This window comes from Ochotona princeps, chromosome 13 (assembly GCF_030435755.1).
Source record: "Ochotona princeps isolate mOchPri1 chromosome 13, mOchPri1.hap1, whole genome shotgun sequence".
Classification (NCBI taxonomy): Eukaryota; Metazoa; Chordata; class Mammalia; order Lagomorpha; family Ochotonidae; genus Ochotona; species Ochotona princeps.
This window is the reverse complement of record NC_080844.1, coordinates 59,863,049-59,880,984: the sequence shown is the minus strand read 5'-3', so window position 1 is coordinate 59,880,984 and position 17,936 is coordinate 59,863,049. Positions and strand designations below refer to the sequence as shown.

Here is a 17,936-nt window from a genome sequence, read left to right as displayed (position 1 = left end):
TAGATGACCACAGGATAAGAATGGGAAACAAACAAACAAACAAACAAACAAAAAAAACCAGAGCCCTGTGGCTGTGGCCAAGGACTTGAAGCAAGGGTTCCAGCTATAGGAAGGAGCAAGCATAACAGCCACTTGTCATGCCAGGTCCTGAGGAGGCATTGGTGAACGGACATCAGAGACCACCCCATGGTTTTGTTTCCATGTAGCAGATAGGAGACTTCTCATCCGTTCCTGGAAACTGTGCCAGCCGCCTTACGGGGTGGAGTGGGGATTCAGTGGTCGGCGTGAGTGATGCACTTGGTGAAGTTGTGTGTTGGCTTGGCTTGCAAATGTTTGCCTTCCTTTTCTGCCCTTGATTTTTAACTGTCTTTCCTTTCTAGTCGGGCCTTGAAAAGAGGATCGACCAGGCTGTGGAGGAGTGGGACATTGAGAAGGCCGAGGAGCTCAGTAACCAGCTGGCTGTGCGCGAGGTAGGTGGGCTGCCGGCACGCTGGTTGGGCTCGCACCTTCTCCCAGCTGGATGTGTGTTCTTGGATTGTCATTGATAAGTTCATAAGGTCATGGGGAAATACATGACCCGAGGTATTTCTTTTTGTTTTGTTCCTGCTTGTCCTGCCATTTACTATTAAAATGACAAATACGATTTTTGTCTTCAGTATTTTTAAATTGTTTTGATCTAAAACTTAACGCTGGGAATAATCCTTAGATTTGACTGGCTCTGGTAGGTTTTCCCAGGTGTGAGTGAGGGCAGTGTTTCTTCAGGTCCTCCCGCTTGGAGCAGCTTGTGTTCTCCATCACACCCCTCCCCTCCACCTCTCCTGGCTCTGCACATCCTCCTCTGTTTTCCAGTTTCCAGCCTTCCCTTCCTTTGGTCTGCAGTATGAAACTGACAGGCACTTCCCACACTCTTTCCAGCTCCAAAAGGCAACAGGAAGCTTCTCACCTCCCTGGGGCAGGGGGTCTGGGACACTCCCCCAGCTAAGGACATCCCGGGTAGACCCAAGCGCTCACGCTGGCACATAGGTGCCATGTTTAGTGTTCTGTAATTCCTTTGGGTCCTTTTTGGAAGAGAATCTTCACAAAGGTTATTTGTGTAAGCTGCTACTCAGTATTCTTACCTGCACGGGAAGTTTTTTTCTAAACAAAACTGGAAATGGACTTGCTCTTCAGCAGACTGTTCTGTGGACATACTGCCTTTCATCATCAGGTGCCGCAGAATCCTGCTGTTGCTGACTGTTGTGGTGTTTACATTCCGCCTCTCCTCCGTCTGTTTTCCTCTGAGGTTGAAGGATTGTCTGAATTTTTTATTTTTGTATAGTGAAAAACAAATTCAAAAGAAAGGCTATTTGAGATTATTTGAGATTATCCTGTTTCCTAAGCCTTTCAAAATCATTTGTGACATTAAACACGTGTATGTATAATCATTGTATGTATAATCATTGTATGTATAATCATTTATACACTTGTATGTATAATATGTGAGGAAGAGAAAGTGTGTGTGCGTGTAAAGTAGCTTTTCTGCTACTTTTTTAGCAGACCCTCTGTTCAACGTGGGATTTGCAGTTTGGCAGGTCGCCTCGCAGGTGCCACTGCAGTGTGTCTCCAGAGCTCCTTTTATCTTGCGGTACTGAACCTCTTCCTCAAAAGACAGGAATCCCCCGGGCTTCCTGGGCCTCCCTTCACAACCAGTTGTGTCTCTGTGAACCTGACTTCTGTAGATTTCTCTTGAAGTGGAATCCTGTAACATTTCCATTTCTATTAATATTAAGTGTATTTCACTTAGAGTAAGGTTTTCAGGATTCATCCATGTTGTGATATGTATTGGGATTCACTGTGCAGGACAGTGGTTTAATTTCTTGGCTAGCTAGGAAGTATAAGAAAGCAGTGTTGGAGTTGGAGGCAGACACCACAGCAAGTAGACACGTCCACTGCTCTGGATGGGAGTCCATTGAAACCCTAGTGGGACGGGGGACGTGGTTTGAGGTCTAGGGGGCTTTAGGAGCCTGACCAGCGCTCAGAGTAGCAGTGACCTGTCACTGGTGTGTGTGTCACTGAAGGAAGGCCGGTGGAAGCCATTGCCGCTTGGGCTGCATATCCACCTCGTTTGGATCAGGCACAAACCTTTCTAAAGAACTGGTAGTGGAATGCCCCTCTAGTGGGGGGTCGGGCTGTATGAACAATCTACTAGATAGTTCGAGTAAAGACAGGCACCTGAGAAAAACCAGCAGAATTGTAGAATGTGGCTACCCTACTGATTTTAGGGTTCCTGTGGATTTCTGTGTCTTCGGTTGGTTCTTCGTGCCTCTCTGGGCTTCCTTTGGGGCATGCAGGAGTTGTGTGCTAACAGTGCCTGTGACTAGCAGAGCCCCGCCAGCCAGTGCCGCCAGCTTCTCCTTGCTCCAGGAAGAGAGGCTAAGGCAGAGAGCCTGGTAGTCCACACTCAAGTGAGGGCTGCACGTGGTCTGTTGCTGGCTGTGCATTAGCTATTTATTTGGGAAGTCAGGAGACCAGAGAGAGCTCCTGTTTATCTGCCAGTTGACTCTGCACATGCTGGTGAGAGCTGTGACTGGAGCCAGGAGTGGGAACTCGGGCCTCCCAGTGGGGACAGGAGCCAGCAACTGGAGCCATCCCTGCCGCCTCTCTGGACTGGGTGGGAAACTGGGGTCAGGGTCTGGAGCTGGGGACACATCCTAATAAGGCTGAATAGCAGCGCTGAAATGTCCACTTGAATGCATTTACTGTTGTATTCCTTTTCAGCTTTTATTTTGAAATTATTTCAGGCATTCACGGTTGTAACATTTGTAAAAGGGCTTCCTATTTTTCCAGATAAGTGAAATGTTAACACTTCATAACACCTGCTTTCATTTTTTTGAATCTGTGCACTTTTATTTAAAATTTCCAGTTGTCTGACTGGTTTACTTCATAGCAGAAGCAATGTTTGTTTTCCCAGCACAGTTTGTTGCCAGCCTTGCTTGGTCGGCTTGCACCTGCAGTGGCTCCTCAGCCCATCCTCTTTGCCCAGGACCTTCACTTGCTTGAAGACTTGGGTGGAGGCCAGTGATCCTTAGCGTGGCCCTCAAGTGTGGCTTGCCTGGGATTTCTTCAGGATTAATTTTAGGCTATGCTTTTTTGTCAGAAATAATGTAGAATTGATGGTACTTTTCAAGTCAGGCTCCCCAGAGCCACACACTAACTGTTCCTTCTATTGATGGGTTACTTTAAATGTTTGATTAAGGTGATAGCTCTGGATTTCTCTATCATGATGTTACTATGTTTCAGTTTGTAACAAGTGAGTGTTTTATGGAGAGACAGAATAAGCTGAGACCGCATAAATATTCTTTCTCACACTTTGAAATAACTAGCTTTAGCAACCATTGCTGTATTTATTTTATTTTATTTTTTTTCTGTTTTGCTGGGGACAGTTAATATTATGGTGATTGTTAAATGACTCTAGATACTGTTTTCTCAAATGTTGCGCCGGGCTGGGCTGGGGTCCCATTTTCCCAGTCAGCCCACCCTTGTTGCCATTCTGCCTGTCTGGATGGTCCTGGGTGAGCTTTACTTCCCACGTGCTGCAGGCAGGTGCCTGGCAGGAGCCGAAGTAGGGCCTGGGACATGGCAGCACTGTTGTGACCTCAGAGGGTGCCAGGCTTCTGCCTTAGGTTTGTTCTGTCGCTGTCTTAGAGGTGGGGATTGTGTAACTTACTCACTGTTTCCTGTCCTCGTGGACTCCGATGGCTTCTCAAATGTTTGACAAATGAGGTTGCTTTAGATATATGTCACATTTTCAGCAGTGCAAAGCTAATAGATATTTTTCTCAAGTAGTCTTTTTAGTTCCAGATAAATGCTTTGTCCTAATAAAATATTTAGTGTAGGATCAGAGAATTCTGATTATACGAAAAACATCGGATCCCATTCTTTTCTGTGTGTTAAGCGGAAAAACAGCTAGATGGTTGCTATGTGGAAACGTGCTGGAACAATACTGATGCCACAATTACCGAAGCATTGGGAAGAAGGTACTGATCAGGATGGAATTTTTGAATGAATGGTTGAGTTTGAGATTTCATTTTTTATGTTTCCCCCCGGGGTGCCAGTGACTGTAGATGTAAGAGATGGAATTTGGAGAGGCTTGTGTGAGTGGGCCAGAGCCCTTTGGATTAAGTGTGTGCTTGCATGGCAGTGTTCTTTTGGAAATCAGGTGTATGGGTTTTCAGTCAGTCCCATTTTATTTTTGCAAGAAGCAGTGACTGGGACCTGCTGATAAAGCCCGCGCTCCGGGGCACAGATCCCAGAGTTCTGAAAGCCTTCTCCAACCGTAATCAATGAAACTGATTTTTGATGTTCAACATTTATAAGCCTGTGAAACCAATAGGGCGGCAGCAGTAGAGAGAAGAAAGAGGCCAGAAGTAGAACAGTGTCAGCACAGGTCTTGAGAGCAGCTCCTTGGGTCAGCAGCGTGCCAGACTTGAGGCTGCTGGCGCGCTGTCGGTGCTGCAGCAGGCCCATGTTCTCCCGGAACCCCGTGGCTGTGAACGAATGAAGACGGTAGAAGGCCGGCCGGGCTGGAGGGCATGGCTCCGCATCACGCGTGCAGCCCAGGACGTGTGCTGCTCTGCTGGAGGCTGTACCTCCCGTTGGTCACTGGATTGTTCGGTCCAGGAGGAGAAATGACATGGATTTTTTTTATCATATTGATGAGGTGGTTCTTATTGGAAGAAATAATGGTTTACAGTGTATTATGAACACTCAGAGATACTTGAGACTTGTTAGCCTCAGATTTGGCTCATTGATGACGACCCTTGCGAATGCCATTCTCTGGGACACTCTTCCTGACACCTTGTCTTCGTTACTGCCTGGGTCCTGCTAATGTAGAGAAACCAGCAGAAGCAAGTGTTTTGAAATTAAGTTCTAAAGCCTAGGTTTAACTAAGTAGGCAGCAGTTAGCTTGACTGAGAGCACATAAGCAGGGTCTGTGGGCATCTGTGTGTTAGTCGCTTGCAGGAGAACGGCAGCTTTTGGACAGCAGTGCCCGGTGTGCTCCTGCCATCGGATGCGTCAACTCTGTGGGCGATGGATGACCTGAGTCGGCTGAGGTTCGCACAGTGCAGCATCAGGAAGAATCGAGTGGGGAAGAGGAGCTGCCTAGAAATTGTATTTGGGCTTTGTATAGCTTGCGGCCTTAAAGGTGAGCTTTTCTATAAGTGACTAAAAGCCTTGCCTGCACTTGACTTCTTGATACCACCAGTCCTTCAACTTGAAACATTTTAACATTTATGGCAGCCTAGAGTAAGAAGTCCTACTGTTCCTTGAGTATTTGCAAGATACTAAGTATTCACTAATGAGACACTTTGGTTATAACCCCTATCCTCTTTTTTTAAGGCCAAAACCCCTTCAGTTTAGACTAGTGATACCATAAAATGTTTTTATATTTTAAAGCTTCTTCTCTTGAATTAATGAATAAAGACCTCAAGCAGTGACTTGCTAGTAAGCATATTTAGATATCTACCCAAGGTATCACAGGTAGAAATGATAAAAAATATATATCAGAGTGTACATATCTTTCATTTTAAATACTGTGTTGGTAGAATGGATTAAGCCAGGAATTTAATTTTATTATAGGGTGGACTGTGCTTAAATCGTTAGTTTTCCAGTTGTACGTTAATAATGTCAAAAGTATGAATGCTTGCTAATCTTTAACCAAAGAAGGCCAGAGTGGCATTTTTCAAAAACCGGAGTTTGAACAAAATGGTTTTCTTTCGTATCCATATGGATTAAATGCTTTCTAAATTTGGGCAGGTTATTAACAGTTTAATACAGCCCAAGTTCTGTTTTTGAGAGTAGCTTCCTAGAAAATGCAAAATCATTCTCATTAGAAGGGCTAGTGTAGGAAGGATTCAGGAGCGGTTGTGCAGTTAGTGTACCCCCGGGAAATAATTATTTCTCTGTGATGCGCCGGGAACTGGGCGCCTTGGTCCAGCATTTAGATTGTCCAGGTGGCATTGCTGTGAGACTGTGGTTTCGCTGGATTGTTAGTTTTCAGGAGATGTCAGCTTTGTATTATCCCAGCACAATAGGAGTCTGAAGCCAGGAGTAGCACTCCTGAAGAGTACTGTTTTGACTGATTTTCGTATTAGACTACCTGGGATATTAACATCCCTATAGCTCAAAATGGAAACATTTATTTAACATTTATTTAAATATCTTAACTAATAGACATACTGTCATACTTAAAATGACTCCTAGTCAGTGCTATTATGTCTATCAACAAATAAAAGCAAATATGGCTGAATTGAAGAACCTGTTACATTGAAGCACATATTTTAGTTCTGAACCCTTTATTCTATAATCCAGATTGAGCCCTTTATTCTATAATCCAGACAGGAAAATTGTTTTCTTCCTGTTTTCATGGATACTTTCTTTAGGTAGAAGTATCTTGACAACCATGTTACCAAGGCAAAACAGTTTGCTCAGGTATACAGCTGAACAGTGTATTGCATTAGCTGTTACAGACGCAAGTCCCTGGGACCCTGCTACAGGGTGGCAGGTTCGTTCTGCTGACTTCATTACTGTGAACGCCAGCCACTGAAGACCCGGCAAACAGTAAAGATGCGGTGAGTGTGGTTTATGTGTATATACTAAGGATTTAAATCCAAAGTCTCCAGCATTTTATTTTTTGGAAAGGAAATTGTTTTGCCGCTACTACCAGGGTAGAATCTAACCAATGGTCTTGCTCTGAAAACTGGTGCTTGCATTTTTACTTTCATTTTATCCAGAGTCACCTGATGTCAGCAGTCTGTGGCAAACGCGTTTGACAGCCCGCTTTCCTGTCTCACTACTCTTTCATTCCTTCCTTTCTCTTGTATTTATTCCTTTTTGCCTCTCTCTGATCAGGCAGTGGCGGATAGGACGGCTCTCTTTTGCCCTGGTTCACCCCTTAGCCGTGAGAAGGGGCGTTGGCCAGTCCGCAGCTCCGTCAGCTGGGGGCAGGTGGGAGACTTTTCCCTTGGGAGAAGAGTGTGTATCTGTTAAGGGCCTTTCTAGAATGGACTCCCTTTCATTGACTTTGGTCGTCTCTCAGGGCTTTGTAATGCTGAAGTCCTCCATGCATCATTTGTTTTACAGTGTGCGTGCGTGTAGTCTGGGGGAACCCTTTAAATGCTTATTTTAATTCTTGGAAGCCTTGTTGTCAAAGCATTGCGTGATCATGTGAATCATTCCGCTGTTACGTGTAGATGAGCACCGTAGCATGTATGGAAAATGAGCTATGTTCAAGGAAGGAGGGACCTGGGTGAATTCCTTTACATCTAAAGACAGGCTCCTCTACACAGAGATTGCGTCCACCCTTGAAGTTGGAGCGTCTGATGGGAGAAGTGATCTCGGTGCACTGGGCTGGTGTGTCTGTGTGCGTGTGCGCCTGCACATCCCACTGGAGGGGGTTGTTTTCTTTTAACCTTTGGGGCCTGACTGGGTGATCACCTCAGAAAGCGTTCCTTATGCTCTCTTTTAATTATGTTTATCTGTGCTTTTAACTAACCTTTAAGAAAGATTTCAGATGTTACAAGTCTAATTAAAGAGACAGACAAAGCACAGTTTATACTGTAGATTTTTTCTGCAGTTCAATTAATCAGCATGTTTTCTCTTTTAATTAAAACCATTTTAGTAAATTAAAGCCCACAGCAAAACACATATATAATTTGTTTGTAATTAGCTCTTAATTGGTGGTAGTTGAAGCTTAGCACCCTTGGTTTCTTTCTTCATGATTGCCATTTTATTAGCAGCCAGTCATTAATTAATCTTTTTCTAATTAGCTTATAAAACTGTTGATGGCACATTATTGTAAATGTGATTTTAAGTTCAAAGCTTGTTAATAGGCTTTCTTACTTAGAAGAACAGAGATAAAGAAATTGCTGAAAACAGTACTACAGTTCTTTTAAAAAACTGTCTCTTATGGGGGCTGTGTAAAGCATCTAACAGCTTCTGGTTCATTTTTTAAATGCTTTTTGCCCTTATGAATGAAATAAGTTACTTGACTATAAATGTCTGTATCCAGGAGTAATTTCAATAGTGTAGCATCTTTTCTTCCTCTTTTGGAGTACTGCAATCTACAAATAATTTGAAGCCTTAATAGTCATCATTAAAACAGGTGTTAAGTAAACTATTTCACTATGGAATCATATAACTGCATATGTTGTTGTGAGGACATTTACATATATATATGTTAAGAAGGTTTGTGTATGTTCATTTTAAAGACAAGTGGCTGGATTTTGGTTTGAAGTTGTAGGTATGAGGCTCAGTAGATGTGGATACAGTCATGTGCCCATGTAGGTATAGGTAGTATACAAACATACGCAAATCTATACTTGACACATTTCAAGATGACAATGAAATTATGGCTATTTCCTGTAGCAGGAAGCAAATGATTTGATTTAGAGTCTGGCATAGCTTGGTTGCTGTCCTCAGAGCTTTGGCATCTCAGGTGTGACCGTGGAGAGAGAGGGCCAGTCCAGATGTGGCTGTCCTGAATTTATCATTGCATGGACCCTGCGTGAAACGCATTAGCCACATTATGTTCCTTATTGAAACACATCACTGACTTCCTAAGACCCCTAGCCTTATGGCATCCTAACCTGTTTTTGTTGATATTCGTGGGAAGTTTTGGGAGTTACTCAAAAAACCCACAGCATTTACCAGTCAGGGGAACAGATTTTTCTTATTTGCTCCTTGAACTTTGCATGCTATTGAAACTTTGGCTATTTCTTTCTTGTTTTTTACAAGGTATTTTATGATGCCATGCAGGAGATACTGGAAGGGGATAGCTGACAAGGGAAAAATTAAAAATTGGATAAAAAGTAAATGAATAATGTCATATTACTGAAGAGATGAGAGGCTAATTTGTGCCGACTTTTTGCTAATTTTGTTCAAGCCTCAGAATGAGGAGCTGTCACCCGTTCTGTGTCGCACTGATGGCAGTGCCAGCGATCCATGAAATGAGCTGCCGCTGGCTTTGTTCTGATAAGAATGAACAAATCTGCACGATGTTCGGCTCCCAGAATCTCATTTTCATACTTGCATGCAGGCTAAAAGAAATAAGCTGTTTGCAGGCTTGATTAATCAGACATTGGAGGGGTTTTTGTCTCTTTGATCTCTTTCGTCTCCTAGGTAACTTGCTTGACATTAATGTTGAGCTTGAGTAAAGACAATCAGGAATTGTCGACCAAACTGATATAAAAATTAAAGACCTTAACGCTTTAAGTACTCCAGTAATGGTTCCGCTTTACTTCAGAAAACATCTGTTTTCATTTAATTAAAGAACAAAAGGGAATGGCATAAATATTTTTCATAGAGACCTATTATTCCATAAAAAGTTAAAGTATGATAATTGGTATTTTTAAGTAAGTGCCTTGAAAGTGTTCAAACGGGGGGAAACTTCATAAATCTGTTACAAGCTAGTAATTTGGAGATGAGTAAAATATTTTATGAAATGGATAAGTTTACAGTCACGCTGGATTAAGCTGTTTGAGCCAGATGCTGCAAATGATTATCAGCAAACTTTATAATGACAAGGTTTGATGAGAAGCTCAACTTGATTTTGAAGTTTGTCTTTTAAAAAAATCTCTACTCTTGAGGATGTGCCATTATATCTATTTTACAACCCAGTATGATTTGCACATGCTAAACCTGTAAAATTGAAAGGAATTAAAAAAATGTCGCCGTGCATTTGCTTGAGGTTATGCAGACGCCTTTACAAATCTTCCAAGTGGCTGTAAAGATGAATGCCTCCAGGGTCCAGCCCGGGCCCTGCTTTTCCAACCAGCTAAAGCCCTTATCTTAAATCCAAGCAAAGTACCATTAATCTTTTTGAAAGACCTTTTATGGCTTTTAATATATCCCAAATTAGAACATTTTACACCCTTGGTTCCTGAAATATGGTGATAAAAAGCCTTTAGAGCTTAATTTTCCGTACCGCATGCTCCGACCAATTTGCAGTTCTTTGTGATAATGTTTAGACACCTTAATTAAAATGCAGCAAAATATTGGATGTTCTATATGGAAAACGCTGATTCTTTGGCTCCCCATACAAGAAATTCTGTATATATTTTTATTCATTAAGAAAACAAAAATGTCTCCCACATTATGTTGCTGTCGTTATCTGATGACCCGGAACAGTTTTTTAATATAGAAACCATTGACCAAGCTTTTGTGGTGTTTACGTTGGGCGTGAAGATGCGTTTTTCTTTCTATGGAAGCGAAAGGGGGATTCTTGTCAGCCTGTCTGTAATACTGCAACACGGCGTGCTGTTCTTTCCTGTTCTGGAACACAGGTCAGTCCTCTTGACTGGACCCCCAGCTCTGCCATGGAAGGGTCTCTTAGCCTTTTCTGCTTCCAAGGAAGTGAAGTACAGTCATTTCAAGGATGTGAAGGATGCAAGAAGGCTGTGACTTTTCTAGAAAATGTTTCTCTGGAAAATATACATGGACCAGGTCTGCTTAATGTTTATCCATTGAGGAGCATTCCATTGAACCTAACTGCAAGTAAAATGCAGTTAGAAAAATATCCTTGACAGGAAGGAGTGGTGTTGAAAGTGCTGCCGGTGCAGCCGATCGTTTGTTACGTTTCCTGAGTTCACAAGGTCGTGGGGCTCTTCATGGGATACTTACTTCACACACTCTTCTGAATGACTTTGAGCAGGTCGTAGGGAGCGTTCGCGCTGAGTCTGCTCTGTGTGCTGGACTTGGCCGAGCACTGCAGGGACGTTCAAGGCTTTTCCATCTGCAGAGTCAAGGTGAGGGGTCATTGAAGTCAAGTGATGCATGGCCAGCCACATTGTGGTGCTCTTTGGTTTGTCTGTTCTTAATCCAAGAAATTCGTATTGGGAAATTTCAGTAAGTTTTATATATATATTTTAAAAAGTTATATCTTAATTTGTAGCACTATCAGAATTTTCTTATTATTGTTAATACTACGATTCAGATCTTTTTTGGTTTTTTAATATAGGCTCCGTTTAAATACAAAGTAAATTAATTTTGAAGGGAGTGGATTTGGCAAAACTACAACAAAATTACATTGATGTGTATAAGAATGGAGTTAATTGAAAAATGTAGATATTTTTGTGTGTTTTGCCTTTTGCCTACGGGGTACAGAACAGAGATTAAATTGTCCACATGCACTTGTAGAGCCTGTCCTGCATCTGAAGCCCAGGTAGCAAGCTGCATTTCGCAGCACGTACTGCTTGCCGGGTATCCTGTTGTACCGTCAGAGCGCTCAGCTCCCTTGCGTTTAGGTGGAGCCCGAGAGTGATTCTGGCCTGTGGACCATGAGCAGTAGTGAGGAGTGCCACTTCAGACCAGAGGCGTGGACCTTCCAGCCCTTCTGCCATGGTAACCCTGAAAGCCACGTGTTGAGAAGGTGGCACCTCTGGGTGAGATCCCTGCTCCTCCCCAGGGACGGAAAGCAGGAAATCACAGTATAGCCAGTGTAGTTTGGGGTTTGACCCTGCAGTGTTGACAGCCTAACCCGAAGATGGGAGCTTGATTTTTACATCTGTGACAGGTAGATTTGGGAAGGGGTGGGACGGTGGCTGTGAATGGCATCTTAATGGCAGGTTATACCCCAGCATTCTTCCAGAGTTTTCTTTTCCTGAGATGATGTTGCTACAGCCCCTTGATTCTCAGCTTTTTGTTTGCTTTACTTAGGTGGACTTTACTATGGTAAAGAACTAGAAAAGACAACCTGGAGAACTAATGAGCCAGTATTGAAACAGTCGAAAATGATTGACAGTCTCGTCTGCCCAGCCCTACAGTTTGCAAACGAACCCTGTTTGTTGAATACTTTGTCTCCAGCGCCTAGCACAGTGCCTGGCAAAATCCTGCATTTGTGCCTTCATCAGGTTGTTGACTTAATGCTGTCCTTGGAAAGGATGCTGGTGACAGTCGTGCTGCCAGTGCTGGGTGGAGTTTGGAGAAAACCCAGGAGGCAGGTCTGCTTTCTCAAGTGCTTCTGGAGTCAGGCTTATTTATCTTTTTCATCTCATCCATGGCTTTTCTATTGACATTGACCAACTGCCGCAGAAATTAGATCATCAGTTGCTCTCCATCTGCTTCTGTTCTTTATAGTATTCTTTCCTGGACTGCAAAATCAGACCCAGTTTTGATCCTATTTATCAACTTCCTCCCATGCTTCGTGACTGCTTGCTTGGTTCACCCTAAAGGAAATTGTTTCTCAAGATAAGATGAAAGATGGCTCAGACCTGGCACACCTTGCCTCCTAATTGGGCACCTTTCCTGACCCAGGGACTCTCAACCGCCTAGCATGTCTTACTGTTGGCAAGCAGATCCTTGGAGTGTAGGCTTTAATATGTTGACTGTAGAGAGCCTTGCCGGTCATCTCTTCTCTTCCCTAGTCTTGACTGTTTACTCACCTGCTTTAGGTTGAATGATGAAATAGAAAAAACAAGAAACACTAAAAAGAAATTCAGTAAACAAGGTTTGTAACAGATCCTCTTGAACAGTTTACGTTGGCGCGACACTTAGAAGTAAGAGCGGGCGTTTGGCCAAGTGGTTCAGTTGCCTGTGTTCCGTGTTGGACTGCCCTCTAGGGCTGTGCCCCTAATTGTGAGGATCCTGGGAGGCGGTGATGATGGCTCCAAGAAACTGGGTCCCTGCCAGCCATGGAGGAGACCTGGGTGGAGTTCCCACTCCAGGAAGGGGCCCTGCCAAGTCCAGGCTGTTTGCGGGCACTTGTGGAGCAAGTCAGTAGATGAGAGAGCACTCCTCTCCAGTAGGTGTAACTGAACGAGCGCAAAAGGAGAGCTCATCCCTGTCCTGGAGGTCGCGGAGGGTGAACGGCTCTGCAGCGTGAGAAGGGCTGGAGAAAGGCAAGGAAAGCTGGGCAGGGTGTGAGTAGTGTAGGAACAAGGGCTTCTTTGGGATAGAGTTGGAGAAGACTTCAGGGCAGGGGTGGGGCGTATTGGGGTGGACGTAGAGGACTAGCAAGTGGGTAAGGGCTGTGAACAGAAGCCCTGCTTTGGGAATGTTTAGGTTCCAGGGTCCTGGTGCCTAGACTTCCCTCCCCCTCCACTCTTTTCTCTCTCTTTCTCTGAATTGAAAGCTGTGGCCCATCATGCAAACTGTATTTATGAAGTAGTAATTAGCTTTCCCATGTTTTATTAATCACATCTATGACTGCCAATCAGAACTTCTGATCAACCAGAGATAACTGGTGTGACCATACTGAGCTGCTGTAATTCTAGCCCAGAGCAAAGAAACTTGATGTCTCTGTCAGTGTGTGCAGCCTTATCAGGGGTAGATTCCTGCTCAGCCTACTGAAATGCTGAAATAGCTTTCAGATCCTCATTACTACCTTTGTGGGCCCTCGAGGGCCTCCGTTTGGGAAGACTTTCCATACAGGAGACTGTGCAGCTCGGATAAAGGGGCTGCTGGGAGGTCCAGAGCAAGGGGGACGTGGCCCATGTCTATACATTCATTATGCTTGGCTCAGGGAGACCTGGTGGAGCCATTCTCCTTTCTAGGCATGGCTTTCTTACTCAGAAATTCTCCATTATTCATTACACTTGTATTAGCTGACATATTTATTTTTGGTTTTCTCTTTTTTTTTTCTTTGTAATTGTTAGCTTGGTGTAAAAGTTGCCAAAGCAATTGCCTGCCGCAAGTATGTGAAAGCCAAAAAGGAGGCCGAAAATTCACAGGCTGCGCGAAAAAAGAAGAAGCTTGCGTGGGGGTAAGCGAGGTTTTGCGTGGGTGCTCAGGTGTACCTCGTGCCTGCTGCTGATGTGGGGTTGCTGTGCCCCAGGGTTGGGTTCTAAGTGTGGATATGTTTCTTCGTCCTGTTGGTTGTTATAAATGGAGTATGTTAAGGTGTTTTAAGTTTATTTTGCTTTGGTCACTTAGTCAACACATTACTCTAGCGACGTATTGATTTTATTTTAGAAATAAATTGAGATTTTTATCTTCTTCATTTTAGGTTTGAAGCAAAGAAGAGATGGGAAACCAAAAGCAACATGGGATATATGTAACTTGGCAGACTTCGGCGAGATCCTTGTAGATTCCTGGGCTCAATTATTGAAAATGTCTTCCTGCTTATGTTAAACCCATCAGGAAATTGATGGAAGAATAAGCGTAAAATTTGGGAGTCGGTTATCAGCTCTTTTCTATCTTTTTTTTCTGAGGAGTTCATGTTATTGAAGTCAATGAAATGAAACATTTGGTATAAGAAATGCTATTTGTATAAGAAATCTGAGCATACATATAGAAAAAAAGGATAGGATTGTATTATTTATTTATATGGGTCTGCAGGAGAAAATCAATTTTGCTTTTCATCTGTTTGGTATAGCATAGTCAATGACCTTGTACTTTCTTATCGGTACTTGGTGTAACTGCACTTACTTTGGAATGGTGTTTTTTTGATTTATAGTGGATTGATTGTGAGTTCAAAAAAGTCTCAACTGATACTGTTGTTAAAATTACTTTAGTTACCTTAATGTTGTAATCATAATTACTGATTCTTTACTGGTGCAGTAGAGTTGGTAACTTCCTATTCACCTAGTAAAAGCAATTGACTAATTTTGTGTACTTTCAGATCAATTATTACAAAAAAAACCCAGACAGAATGTCATAGTTCAAGGGTGATTTAAATTCAGCTTTGCCTGCAAATCTCTTCCTAAGTATCTCACAGTCATGTCATTCTTTTAGAGTTGGTTCTTGGAAGACAAAATGGTGTAATTGCGGCTCAAGATAATACAACTTTGAACCATTCAATGACTGATTTATTTGTTTTTACTGCTTTTTCCTTTTGCTCCTTGAAAGATTGAGGGCATTAATTAGGATAAAGAAGGGAATGGTGCCGTGGCCTGTAGGCTGCCTTAGAGGTGGGGTTCCCCATTCTGGTGGGTTGGGGAAGCTTTGGAGCTGGGATGACCAGCAGCTGAGCTGAGCATGGCAGCCGTCACCGCTGTGATCTGGGGCAGGCCTTGGTGGTCCGCTGCCCCTTCCCCACTCGGCTTGGTGGAGGTGAGGAAACGACAGCTCGCTCTTGGTTTCTGAGTCCGCCTCCTTTCCTCCATCCTCATTGGAGCTTTAACAAAATCTAACTCATCTGCAGCGACATTTGTCACCAGCACCCCATCTCAGATGGATAGGTGAACACGCACTGGAGTAGAGGAACCTTTCCTGCAGAAACCTGTGTTGGGCGGAGTACCCGCTGCATGTGCGCTCCAGCGCTTTCGCCTGGATCATTCAAAATGTCACTGCTGAGCGGGCCGGTGCCTTGGGTGTTGTCAGTCTGAGAGCCCGCACAGACCCGTCCTGGTTTGGGCTTCTCTCTTTTCCCTGTGCTTTTGGAGTGTTTTGTAGCACGGTAGGCATGGCTCACTACTTGTCATGCGTCTGACTTGGGAGCCTCGGGCCCAGCGTCCCGCCACCTCACCTCTCCAGCCCACTGTAGTGTCGGCTGTCACCTCTTGGTTCCCTACTCAGGATTCTGTGTGTGTGGAAACATTTTAACTGGGCGGAAGGCATTGTGATGAGTCCACGTGTAGCAGGCGATTCATTCGCTAAGGGAAGCCACATCTCTAAGCCATGCTCTTTGGAGAACATGAGTTGTGGAAAACTCTAGCACTTTCTGGCGCAGCAGCAGAATGACGGAGGCACAAGGTTGTTTTGTTTTGGCCCTGCTGGCTTGTCTTGTGGGACTTGTTTTATTTGATCAGCCTCCAAGTGGATCAGATGTTTTTCTCATAGAAACTGCAAAATGGGAACATTGGAGTGTCTGTGCTATTGGGAGGGGGCATTTTGTCCCCTAATCTGCGAAATAAAGGTGCAGTTCCTGCAACCTCCCCACGTGCTAACTGCCGCCAGAATACTTGGGTTAGATTAGCGATGTAAATGTCAGTTGTTGTTAACTGAGATTAATATGTTTTGGGGCATCATTATGGCATTAATGTAACTATGATTTACTGTAGAAGTACTTGAGGCTAAAGCAACTTACTGCGGAACAGTAATTTTGAGCTTTACAGCGAAGGATCTGAGAAGTAAATTTGGTGGCGCATTCTTGTTGGGGAGCCCTCAGGATGTTTCTGATCCTCAGAGAACATTCTAGTTATTTCACCAAAAAGAGAACTTGAATATATAATCTCAGGCTTGCCATAATTAGTTCTGATGACAGAGTTAAATACTTGGCCAAGACTGTAAATCGGCAGTTAAACAGGTTTCCGTAACTGGTTGTAAATCTGTTACTCCCCGTTTTAAACACTTATTTAGGTAGACAGATAAGAGAGGGTAGGCCAGGGGCAGGAACGAAATGTTACCTGCTCTTCAGATAACAGAGCGGAAACTTACATTACGATCTCCTGACTGCTCTTTTGCCGTCTCTTTAAATTGTTATTTTATTTTTTAAATCGATATTTTAAGAACAAGGGAAGTTTCGATTTAACTCATGAAATAGGAAGATACTGCCTGCCAGATGTGTAAATGTTCATTTGTTCGGCTAACCAATAGCTTTTTGAGAATGTCTGAGGGCACTTCAGAAAATTCATGGAAAATACGTGTTACGAAGAAACTACATGAAGTTCAAAATGTTGTATCAAAAAATTACCTTTCAATTCTGATTTTTTTCCGTGAACTTTCTGAACTACCTTCATGTATCTTCATATTTAACAGCATATGAGGTTGATCTTTGAAGTGTACAGGTGTCTCTTTTTTGAGAGCAATAATAAAGTTCAGGAAACTGCTACCATGTCAGTTCTCATTTTGACCAGTTAAGTTGGTGAAAGCTAGTCGGCGTATTCAGAACAAGTGAAACGGCTCGAGTTTTTCTGCATTGGCAGAACTCACTTGGATTTTTAGTTTCTGGCAGAGCTACAAATGCTTTGCATGTCATTTTAATGTTTTTTTTCAAGCCAACTGTTTATTCGTTGGCTTAAAATTTACACTCTGCCGAAGTCTTAGCTCTGACTTTCCTGAAACAAATGGTAATATTTGTACATGAAAATATTTCCAAAACCAAATGTGGATTGGAATTTGTGGTGTCAGTGCCGGCAAATACTGCAGTGGATCTGGAAGTGGGCCGAAGGTAGTGCAGCTGCGGCAGGCGCCTCACTAAGAAGGGAACGCGCCTCCGCGTAGGTTTTCTGGCAGAAATTCATGCATGACGTTAGCGGAGAGGTAGAAGGCCTGTTAAAGTTGCAGTGAATCACCAAGACATTTTATTAAGGTACACAAGGCAACTTTAAAAGTTCATGGAAATTTAATTAAATCTGTTTTGGTGTTAAAACAATTGAGATTCATGCAGTTTTTCCCCCATAATTTATATTTCCCATGAAGTTTGTGAAGAACTTTGTGTGTGTAGATTTCAAAATTTTTTGCGCTGAACTGAAGTTTATCTTTTAAAAAAAAATATATGTGTGTATTTGTATATACTTTTTTTTTTTTACAAGAACTCCCACCCATTGGTTCACTGCCCCCATGCCTGTGGTGCTGGGCTGGGCCCCGGGAAGGCAGGAGCAGGGAAGTTCACGCGGGCCCTCTGCCTGGCTGGCAGGGACCCCATGCTTGCACCGTCGTTTGCTGCCTCCCCAGGTATGCATCCAGGGAAAGCTGGAGTTGGGTGTGGAGGTGGGATTCTACCTCAGGCACATCAGCAGTGTGTGTGTGTGTGTATCATGCAGCCACTCAACTCGCCCACAGGCTGCACACCTGCCCCTGAAGTTGTTTGAGTTCAGTTTCCTGTGAACTCTTGGAAGTACCTTTGTTTCTCCTTCTGGCCCTCAGGAGCGTACTGAAGCGAGGAAATCCATTTTCCACTTTGGAGATTGGAGTGCTGGGCACATCTTGATTATAGGAGCACAAGTGTCTAGGATTTTGCTATCCCTCCACACTACTCCTTCAGGAAAAGCCCCTCCTCCCGGGCCTTGGTGCCAAGC

The 17,936-nt window shown here is 43.5% G+C and overlaps 1 protein-coding gene across 3 annotated transcripts in view; it reads left to right on the top strand.

Annotated features, from left to right (window-relative positions):
* The window catches only part of FAM204A (family with sequence similarity 204 member A), a 28,335-nt gene extending 13,553 nt beyond the window's left edge, over positions 1-14,782 (top strand). For all 3 annotated transcript variants that reach the window (XM_058671188.1, XM_058671189.1, XM_058671187.1), the window contains 3 exons: positions 381-470; positions 13,632-13,738; positions 13,982-14,782. In XM_058671188.1, coding sequence (XP_058527171.1) covers positions 381-470; positions 13,632-13,738; positions 13,982-14,033 — 249 coding nt within the window. In that variant the 3' untranslated portion in view covers positions 14,034-14,782. The remainder of the gene's footprint in view (positions 1-380; positions 471-13,631; positions 13,739-13,981) is intronic.
* The last annotated feature ends 3,154 nt before the right edge of the window (positions 14,783-17,936 follow it).